The 11,276-nt window shown below is 42.1% G+C and overlaps 1 protein-coding gene across 1 annotated transcript; it reads right to left on the bottom strand.

The window, feature by feature from the left end:
• Positions 1-2,544: 2,544 nt before the first annotated feature.
• On the bottom strand, positions 2,545-10,570 carry slc35f6 (solute carrier family 35 member F6). Its single transcript, XM_048251408.1, has 6 exons — positions 10,334-10,570; positions 7,229-7,301; positions 6,245-6,416; positions 5,441-5,656; positions 4,701-4,811; positions 2,545-4,266 (listed from the first exon to the last, which is right to left on the bottom strand). Exons 1-6 carry the CDS (start codon positions 10,408-10,410, stop codon positions 3,800-3,802), a joined length of 1,116 nt encoding a protein of 371 aa, XP_048107365.1. The 5' UTR covers positions 10,411-10,570; the 3' UTR covers positions 2,545-3,799.
• Positions 10,571-11,276: the final 706 nt, after the last annotated feature.

The raw sequence follows: 11,276 nt of genomic DNA, 5'->3' as shown, positions 1-11,276 counted from the left end.
GACTCATTCATGCATTTATCTCCAGCAGGGTTGATTACTGCAATGGACTGTTCACAGGCCTTCCAAAAAAGACTATTAAACAGCTTCAGGTGATACAAAATTCAGCAGCTAGGATTCTAACAAAAACTAAAAGAACTGACCACATTACTCCAATTCAAAGTCCTTGCACTGGCTTCCAGTAAGTCACAGAATCAACTTTAAAGCACTATTGCTTGTTTATAAATCAGTAAATGGAGCAGGACCTAAATACCTGTCAGACATGCTTCAGCAGTACACACCTTCTCGTCCTCTCAGGTCCCAGGTGAAAAACGTGTTAGTAAAACCTACTGTTAGAACTAAACATGGTGAAGCAGCTTTTAGCTGCTATGCGGCTCAGCTGTGGAACCAACTTTCGAATGACATCAAAAAGGCCCCAACTGTAGCCAGTTTTAAATCTAGACTTAAGACCAAACTGTTCTCAGATGCTTTCTGCTAACTTTTTCGAAGTTACAAATTCTGAATCTGCCTTGATAATTATTCTACCTTGTCTTTTATTACTTTTTACTACTTTTGCCTTTGTTTTTGCTTATTAATTATTCTTTATTTTTAAATGATTTTACCTTGTGTTTTATGTTTTCTTTTTATTATGATCTTTACCTTTTAACTATTCTTTGACTATATTGCCCTTCTATGCTTTTATTTGTTATTATTGTTTGATTTTGTTTATGTAAAGCACATTGAATGACCTCTGTGTATGAAATGCGCTATATAAATAAACTTGACTTGACTTGACTTGACTATACTGCTACTAGCAGTAGGCCTACCACACACTGGCAGACTCCCCCTGGTTGGAAAAAAAAATTGTTAAAAGTGCAAAAGTGTCCTATTGACTGGCCATACATGAGAAAAATGTTTCACTGCCCTCTATAGTGCCACAAACAATTATTTTGAAAAATGAACATTCTATAATGGTCTATACCAGTGGTTTTCAAAGTGGGGGCCGCGAGGGGGTGCCACGGGGGCCTCAGCAAGTTGGAAGGAAAAATAAAAGCAACAAATAAATACATTTGAAAAATGTAAAATATACCTTTTACTATGAGGGTTGTTATACAATGCCATCATAATAATGTGAGGCATATCTGAACATTATATTTCCCATGATAATGACTGGAAATAATAGTAGAGTGATAGCTCTCATATAAGAGAAAGCCCAAATACAATTTTTACACACTGTATGCTCCATCGCGAAGTGCTTGTAGCTAAAATAATTATTAGGAATAGCTTAATGTATTTTTACATTTGCCGTAGTATTATCGATGGGTTTAATAACACATCAAGGGGGTCCTTGGCCAGAACCTAGTGGTATTTGGGGGGCCTTGTCGTGGAAAAGTTTGGGAACCCCTGGTCTATACTTGGCATTCGCTATGTGTGCCCTTCCATTTGAAAGGGGTAGCATTATGGAGTGCCCTCTATGCTGGCCCTACATGACAGTATTTCAAAGGGTGTCATTTCCTGTACAGAAATGCAGTGGACTGTATATTGCACTACATGTGAGTAGGCATAAAAAAGTGCCAACATAGGCGCTCCTCTAGTGGGTAAAATGTAATGCAGTAAAGGGTAGATAGCACTGTGACACTATGAAGTGCCCTTGCAATGTAAAGGAACACATCCCAGTAGTACAATGAGATGCAGTGCCCTCTAGGTAAGGTAAAAAGGGATTAAAAACTGAGAACCATTTAGTCTTAATTTCAATTTCTCTAGCAAGTCATAGCCTTACTGTTTCTGTTTCAAATGACACCCGAACCTAGCCCTGGCAGCAAATTTAATTTGCTGCCGCTAGGGTGCGTCTAGATTTCTAGGCTAACCCGATCCCCATTACAGGACTGACCTACCAACACTTCTGTCTTTAAGTCAAGCTATCTTCAGTTAAACATGGGTTGTTATTCACCCCAGATACTTGAAAGAGGCCACTCAATAACAGGTCATGCTATGTGCAATAATCATGCTTTGTAATTGGCATCTTTTTTCACAACAAAATGGCTTAAATCTGTTGATGGTTACGTCATATTTGTAAATCTCCATTTCTCTCCACAAAACTCATCATTTAAGGGGTTATTTGAATGTTTGAGTTTAACATTCTGCTCAGTGGCCCATACTCAGTCCATGCTTGATACATCGTAGCCACCCTGCCTTTTTTTGCCCTTCAAAAAGTCTGAGTCCGCCACTGATGGTATGTATGTTCAATATGGTTAGAAATGGTTTGTTACTGTGTAACCCTTGCTGCATCCTCACCACATTTGTATACACTTCCACACCAACCTAAACCAGAGACTTTCTAATGAGGACACACAGCATTCAAAGAATCCTCCATAGAAATGCATAGGGTTAGTTCATAACGCCAGTATGGCAGGATGTTGGATACTTCATTAGACCTACCTTCAGGACAAGGGAGTGATTTGAGGCACTTGTGCTCTCCCTTTTCCTTTTTAGACACACACAAGCATACCCACAGGCCACAGCCACAGCCACACACACTGCCTTAAACCAAAATGAAATAACAACTGGTGAGGCAAGAACCTTTAATTGGTTGAAATTCACTTGAAAAAGAGGGACATTGATTAAAAAAAGCTGGCAAGCATGCACGCTAGACTGAGCACTCTGATTGTTCTTGCATCCATTTACTCTTTGTGGAGATAATGGCTGTTGGAACAGATACAAAGAGGTACAGAGACATCAAGCCACTGTTTACCATCATAACAGGCCATTCATTATCTCCTAGACACTGCACCATGTAAATCTTTGTGTTTGGCAAAAACAAGAATTGCATAAGAAGAGCAATTCCCAAAGAAACTCTCAAACACGTTAACAGCCATACCTTTCCAAGGCCTTACGGTATGGTACTCACTTCATGTTTACAGACAGTGCAAGTGAATTTTGCTACTATGAACACCTGAAGTTCATGATCTACTATAGCATTGGTTCTTAAAGTGGGGTCCGGGGACCCCCAGGGGTCCGCAGCACATTGTCAGGGGGTCCCTGACAAAGTTTGCTACAAAATATGAAATTGTCAAAATATGAAATTGGCTAAAAATGCTACAGTATCAGTATTTGCCCAATTGATCTGCTGATACGTTACATCAATACGTTAAAACACTTTACTATTAATTAACCGCCAATAAAATGAAAGTTATGTGAAGCAAACACTATGTGTTCAACACAATAGGCTTACATTTGATAAAGAAACAACAATCCTTTAAAAAAAATCCTACATACTGTCAAAGTTTGCCAACATGACTATTGTGGTATTAGCACTCGATGTTTTTAAAATAAATCTAACAGAAAAAAAGCATCTAACAGGAAAAAAAGGCTATACAGCTACATGATTAACTTAAGTTTTTATGTGTTGCGATTATGAGGGGTCCTTGGAGAATTTTCCACTCCATGAGGGGTCCCCGGCCCACAAATGTTTGAGAACCCCTGTACTATAGTACCATGTAAAAAAGGTCTACACATCATTTACTGGCACAAATACATGGTATGAGTACATGGTGTTAACTCCATCATATATAAAATGTACATTCCAACAAATATAAAAGTACATATTCCTTGTTTATGGACTTTTTTAAACTATTGTCATCTTAAATTACACTTGTTCCCCAGTACATTATCCCTTTATGTGTTATGTCATGTCATGTCACGGAACATGATGTAAAACATGTAATGCTTTTGCTCTACAGGTAGTGGTAGAAATCCATTTAACAAACAAAAACAACCTCCCTTTTTTTCACCTCCCTTTTTAACCCCCGTTAGCTGTTAGCAGTTAGCTCTCCGTCACCAGCCGCTCCCTCTCCGCGTCACTTCCCGCTTCCTCCTGGCTCCCTGCCAGGTGTGCGCAGCACGGTATCCGGGCCAGCAGGGGGCGGTGCAGGCCGTTGTAGAGCATGGTCCCCAGCAGCAGTACCAGGAAACCCAGCACCTGCAGGCCGTGGAACACCTCCCAGCCCAGCGCCAGGCTCACCGCCCAGATGACCACTGTCCGCAGGCTGTCCAGCACCATGCGCGTTGTGGCGCTCATCTCCTTGGTGACGCTCATGCCGGCGAAGTTGAAGAAGGCGATGCTGAGCGTGTTGCCGAAGAGCGCCAGCAGCACGAGCGGCTGCCGTCCGATCTGGCAGAAGGCGTCCAGCGCGTCCTCCAGCACCTGGCGGGGGTTCTGGCCGAAGCTGCCCGCGGGGATGAAGTACATGGGGATCAGCAGCAGCGACAAGATCAAGAAACCAAAGAGGCCTGTGAGAGAAAAGAGCAGAGGAAGAGGAGGAAAGAGGAAGAGGGAGAGCAGAATATGTCATTCATAAATATGTTGTATAGTGTGTTGTTTGTATTTATGTACCTATGCGAAAACTGTACTTTGAGTGCCTTGACAAGCGCTATACAAATTAAATTAAATTAAATTAAATTAAATGTATGATTTTTTTAAAAAATCTACTCATGTCATTCAGAAATATGAATCTAAGGAACAAATGGCAAACCCATGTCACCCAAATGGCACCCAAAACCCATATAGAATACAGTGCATAAAATATGTGCTTTGATGTCGAGTGTATTTTTTTAAAATCTTTTTTTACAGCCAAGAGTCTGACAGGAAGCAAGTGGGAGAGAGAGATGCAACCAGTCGCGCTACAGCGCCCCCCCGTAGTTTTCTTTTGACGCCTCAAACATACCTTCTGTGCCGACAGCTTTGAGAGGGTGCACGTTGTGCTTGTAGACAAATTTCTCCTCGAGGACCATTTGCACAGCCACAATGATCTGAGCCATGATGATCAACAGGTCACCTATAGAGGTCAAGGGGGAAAGGTTACCACATCCATCCACAAAAGATTATTCACCTCAGACATAGCTACCCTGATTTAAGTAAAAATGTTGAGGCCTCTTGTCGTGGGGAAGCATGAACTTCAATGGCACCAGCTGAATTCAAATAGACATAGTGAAACGGTGTCTTTCTCAAGGACACGTACACAGAGGACAATAGAAGAGCTTATTATAAACCAGAAGGCCCTAGAGGCCAAAGTTCATGTATCACTGTACTGCTCAACGTCCTAAACCACTGACACCTAATCATGGCATGTCTACTGAGCCTGGGGAATTACAACAGATGCATTCAGTACTTCAAAAGCAACCATCTTCACAAAGAACTAACACCCCTGATTCCAGCGAAACTATGAAGCCAACACCGCCCACCCCTGCAGAAGTGAACCTCATCCAACAAAGCAGAAATACAAGAACAGCAGCTGGGAGTATGTTACCTTCTAATGCTCCCCTGGTAATAGAACCAATACAAAACAGCAACTGATCCTGGAACAGACCTATGCCTGAACCTGCTCCAGAATCACAAGCCACCTGGATGTTTTCCTCAGTCACTCTACAATTGAGCCAGTCAAGATGACCAGTAATTTATCCGCACCTGTGATGACCTCGCTGAGCTTGTGCGAGGAGTCGTGGTCCTTGCCGATGAAGTCGGCCAGGCCGACGAGCACAAGGCCCAGGATGGTTAAGAGGATGCCCACCCACTGGCTCGGCTGCAGCTTGCGGCCCAGGAAGGCCACGGACAGGAGCCCCGTGAAGATGATGACCGCACCACGCAACATCTGGAAGCTGCTGGCGCTCGTCATGTTCAGAGCTGCAGGCAGGAAGAGGGGAGAGAGAGAGAGAGAGAGAGAGAGAGAGAGAGAGAGAGAGAGAGACATGTATAGAGGGAAAAGGAAAAAGAAAGATGGTGAGAATGAAGAGGAGTAAACAGAAAAATATGATTTCATTTCTCCACACTATTGCACATTGAAGTGCCACTCCATCCCCACTGTGACGTCTGCATGTCTTGTGACAAATCACCACCAGTCCAAAGAGAGACTTGGCAGAGCAAGCAGTGTCCTTGTGTAACCATTCAGGCATTACTGCAATAAAGCAGCCACTAAGGATCGCAGGCATGCATGTCTATTCTTGACAGAGGTCTGACGGGAAACTCTGTATCGTACGTTGTGAATGAGTGGGAGTGTGTGTATTTCTGTGGAAATGCAAATGACCTGCCTCTGGAGTGTATTTTTTCCCCCGATTGAGCTGTTGGCTTTTTAATGCCATAATTGCAACCATAGAACGGAAAAAATATCAGCTTTTCAGAGTGTGTTCTGTGTCTGTGTGCTTGTGTCCGTGTGCTTGTGTCCGTGTGCTTGTGTCCGTGTGTGTATTTGCTCACCCTGACTTCCATACTTACCCACATACATGATGGAGGTGCCGGTCATGTCACACATGGCTGGTGCGAGAAAAAGCAGGAGGTTGAAGCTCTGGCCTGGGTCCATTGTGGGCTCAGGGGACCTCCGGTCATGACACAGCAGCAGGTAGAACACAGCCAGACAGGACAGTTCCCCCAAGAACATACACACTGCCTGCACACACAGACATAAGGGGGTTTATATGGGCACACTTCATCTGCATCAAAATAAGGCTCAATCACAATAAGGATTATTCATATAATATAAACACCTTGATCGGAAAAATATGGACCAATCAGATTGGAATTTCAATCGGATCAAATAAAGGGGTAGTGTTTTCCTTTTGGAATCTGATCGAACAGTCGTGCATTTTTGCGCATGTTTATTAGTTATCTTGTTCAAATGGTAAAGAGGTGCTGCATGCTCTGGCTCCATATGACAAGTCTTTACTAAACAAAATACGTTTCGGCCTATAAGGCCTTCATCAGATTTCAGAAACTTCTTTACTATATGAACTTTTTTTACCAGTGGCTAGCACCTCCTTAAAAAAAACAGTTGGTGTGCGTTACACATAACTAATGATCTTGTAACAACAAACCTATATTTCATGAACAGTCGCTCTTATAACAATTTTACTACCACTGTGATTATCTTTAACATCTCATTCACAGCCTAGCCAATTATGTCGCACGGCTGGGTTTGCTTCCTTCAACATCAAGTTCATTACGTGGACAACACCGTAGGTGTAATAAAAATCTAGAATAGAATGTCTTATCTGCTAAATTTTTTTTACATTTTTTTGGCTTTTTATGCCTTTAATTTGATAGGACAGTGGAGAATGACAGGAAGTGAGTGGGAGAGAGATTCAGGGTGGGGGATCCGGAAAGGACCGCGGGACGGGAATCGAACCCAGGTCACCGGCGTACGGTGCAGGTGCCCCAGCCAGTTGCGCCACAGCTGGGCCGTTATCTGCTAAGTTGACTTGCCTGTACGAATGGATGAGAGAAGGTGTGATCTGGGACATCGCCACATCCTGGAGCATGGAACATATCAGCCCATCTGCAAACAGGAAGATACGGTAGTGAATGATGGGGCAGTGGTTTTCAAAGTGGGGGCCCCGAGGGGGTGCCAGGGGGCCTCAGCAATTTGGAGGGAAAAGATAAAAGCAACAAATAAATACATTTGAAAAAATTTAAATATACCCATTACTATGAGGGTTGATATACAATGCCATTATAATTATGTGACATGTCTGAACTTTATATTTCCCATGATAATGACTGGGAATAATAGTAGAGTGATAGCTCTCATATAGCAGAAAGCCCCAAATGCAACTTTTACACACTGTATGCTCCATCGCGAAGTGCTTGTGGCTAAAATAATTATTAGGATTAGCTTAATGTATTTTTACATTTGCCGTAGTATTGTCGATGGGTTTAATAACACATCGGGTCCTTGGCCAGAACCTAGTGGTATTTGGGGGGCCTTGGCCAGAACCTAGTGGTATTTGGGGGGCCTTGTCGTGAAAAAAGTTTGGGAACCCCTGTGATGGGACATGTATCATTCGTTCAGTAATGGAGTGTGTCTATAGTCTATGCAGTTCCACTTGTTTGTACCCAACAGCCTGAACAAACCCAATTAAGCTTCCCATGTGACATGCGATGTGCCGTTCATCAAGCATTCCATGAAAGAGCATATGAGAACAATCAGCTGGGCTACACAAGAGACACGTGAAGAGGAATTAGGGAAAGAAAGTGTGTGTGACATTGTGTGTGTGTGTGTGTGTGTGTTGTGCATTGTTTAAGTGTGCAGGACTATATGAGGAGTGTATGAAGCACAGACTGCGGTGTAGATTGAGAGACACTGATATAATGTGAGATATGTATTGTGATACACAACCCTGCTTTTAAAGGTGCAGTCAGGCATCTTTTGCATTTTCAAGAAGCCCATAACATTTTTTTGTCACATTCAGTAATACAGTATCTCCTCACGACCGCTATCTGAGTACACTGTAAAACAAAACAAAAAAAAAAAAAAATCTCTGTAGGCAGCGCAGGCTCCAAAAACTGGAAACAAACAAAGTGGGGGCTGCCTGTCCTCCAATCAAAAACGAAACCCGACGTGGAATTTCTCTGGGAATGCTGAAGGTCGGGGTGAGCTTACCTCTCTGGCGTGTTTCGCTTAATCCTTGGTTAAAATATAATGCACGTTTTTTGCACAAAAGCATCTGCTAATAAATTTAAATATTTAAATAAACAGAAACAAATGCGACTTCCTGCGAAATCCCAGGCTGCACCTATAAACACCTACTACTCCTAGTGGCTAAACCGATGTTCTCTGCACATTTTGGCAGGCACCATGCTACACATAGCTGAGCCTCAAGAAATGTTGAATCCATAATATCTTTTAAACACATGCCAGCATGCCAACTTTGTAAAGTGCACACCCACTGTGGCTTACAACAAAAATTATAGAATTACTGTAAACCATAATGTTATATTACAGTGCGAAACCATGACATCTACTGTAGGCCTACACAGGCCCATTATAAATGTTGCACACATATAGAAAGCACAGTAAGTATAAGTGAGTGGCTGAAGTAAAGTGAGTGTGAAGTCCCCTTGGCCTTGGTCCATGTAGGACACCAGAGGTTTATAGACACTTCCAATGAAAGTTTCACATCCCCTGGACCCAAACTCTGGCAGGAACTTCTCTGAGACAGAGGAAGTCAAAGTTGCTGAGTATCTGCAGGCCCATGTCAGCTGAGGATGTAACATGCACGCAAACGGTCAATGACAGACCAGGAACAATGCAACCTTAGGATTTGCTGGTTATCCTTTCAGGTGATGACATCAATCGAGTTTACTCATGTCACAGTTTAATCAGTTGAGCACATAGAGGCTGATAAGGTATCCACCATCAGCTGACTTTTACAGTCAGGTCATCTTGCTGTGTATAACTGCAGTTAATGGTTAAACATACAGTTCCACAAACAATTGCAGAATATTTAATTGACAGAGTTCTTGTGTTTAATATGAGTAGTAGTTTACAGAGTGGGGTGGGGTGATCATAGCTCGGATATGTAACTGATACTGGGTGTATGATAACTGAATACTTAAGACTCTTGTCACATGTCTTATCTTGCGTACTGAGAGGTAGCCTCAGGCAGAGCATAACTAAATGAGATGAGTCTGTTCAATTTTTTGGCGTTAATTACTCCTTTGAAATATTGATTGTCTCTCCAAATGAAGGTGTCTGATGGTCAAATCAACCCAAAACTTCGATATTGTTTGCACTTCCAAAATCATAGCGCAGAGTTTTGATTAGTCTGTGACATTAGCTTGTGTGAAAGAATAGGTTACAAAGTTTCTGCTCCAAAATGTGGGGAAATGAAAGGTGAAACTTTGTGTTTAGGGAAGTGTTAGCCTACGTTTAAGGACAGTACAGGTCAGCCTTCTTGCAAAAAGTCCCCCACAAGATGGGCTACATAATGGTCAGACATGACACTTTTGTAGGCGATTAGCCTACCGTGATTGTGGTCAGAGAGTTTTGATGCTGACTTCGAGAAACTAGGTGGCGCTGAGTACCTTGTGAGATCATGACAAATAGCTGAATAGGCACATTTGACAACAATGCCATGACTAAGAGCTGCACGAGCGCAGGTCTTTGTGGCTTTAGGCAAGTTTACACAACCCAACCAGCAAAGGACGCTGGCTAATGTAGACGTAGGCCTGTGTTGTTTCGGGTATAGATTAATAGCCTAAATAGATACCCTAACTGAATGAACCAATTACAATCCAGTTTCATTTTTACCTTTTCAGACACCTCATTATCATGATTTTTAAAGAAACACTTGCAACAACTTCTTTAGGTCACGGATTTTACCATAACCAATAATATGACCAATATCAATAGGCTACCATAACCATTTTTAGCTAAATGTTTTCCATCAATCACACAAGAAAGCCTTTGTTAAATACACTGAACCTATTCGGCTACATGGTTGCAGTCGCCAGCTATTATTAGCCTAGTGGCAACAACAACAGGCAATTGCATTGAATTCGACCACTAGCACAAGCACAAGGACTTACTTTGCAGATAATGTGTTGAGGGATCCAGTTGAGAGCATCAACGCAGCGAGAAACAACTGATATTTTGTCCAAGCCATGGTGTATCTTTGGAGTACTGGTAGGCTACCGTGGCAGCCTGGAGCTCGGTGTTAGTTAAACCGACATACACGCACCAGTGTGTTAAAAACATCCACCGTCGTTCAAATCACCACTCCGGTGTGTTTTGAAAGAGGACAGCACTTCTTCCTGTTGAAATCACATGACTTTACTAGTCAGCTGACGGTGGAACTGAGGCGTTCTCTCATCTGTCCACGTGGAAGTTGTGAGAGACATGACAGGCTACCTGTGTAGATGTTTGTGCTGTCGAGGCTAGCACATGTTATTCTCAGTAGAACTGGATATTATAAATTACATCATAGTCAAGAGATAGGCTAATAAATATAATTCGATCAATAGGCTATAGAGCTTTATATTGGGATTTTGACGGCTAGGCGAAGCTAAACTGATGTGTATGTAGAATATGGCCAAGATGTAGGCCTTGGCCTAGGCTATTCAACAGGAATTTCACAGAAACATTATTCTAGAGTCTAGAGTAGACCGTCGAGACATTTCAGGGTTGTTTTGGGTTTTTTTTTACACACAGCAGAATAATTCCATATCTGCACACCAGGCGGCGCTATATTATTGATAAAAGGAAAAAGTAGCCTAGTGCCGATACAAGACTAAGAGGTTACATTAGGTCCTTGACGGAAAGATTTTTTTAAAAGTTCAACATTGTCATTGCTTACAGTTACTTAGTTGAGGTATCAAGCCCATTGATACTACTACTACGGCCAGAGGTGGAAAAAGTACGAAAATATTGTACTCAAGTAAAAGTACCAATACCTTGATGAAATATTACTCAAGTACAAGTTAAAATACCGATCTGAAAATGTACTTAAGTAAAAGTAAAAAGTAGTTCATT

This window comes from Alosa alosa, chromosome 8 (genome assembly GCF_017589495.1).
Source record: "Alosa alosa isolate M-15738 ecotype Scorff River chromosome 8, AALO_Geno_1.1, whole genome shotgun sequence".
Lineage (NCBI taxonomy): Eukaryota > Metazoa > Chordata > Actinopteri > Clupeiformes > Clupeidae > Alosa > Alosa alosa.
Note: the sequence above shows the minus strand (reverse complement) of the source record. Positions and strands in the feature narration are given on the sequence as shown.

Excerpts from the sequence above, each read along its gene's own strand:
- slc35f6 (XM_048251408.1), bottom strand. The coding sequence starts at position 10,410 with ATGGCTTGGACAAAATATCAGTTGTTTCTCGCTGCGTTGATGCTCTCA. Across the intron at positions 6,417-7,228 it reads TCTCTCATCCATTCGTACAG|GCAGTGTGTATGTTCTTGGG; the intron begins GCAAGTCAACTT and ends CTGTGTGTGCAG. Across the intron at positions 4,267-4,700 it reads CAAAGCTGTCGGCACAGAAG|GCCTCTTTGGTTTCTTGATC; the intron begins GTATGTTTGAGG and ends TTTCTCTCACAG.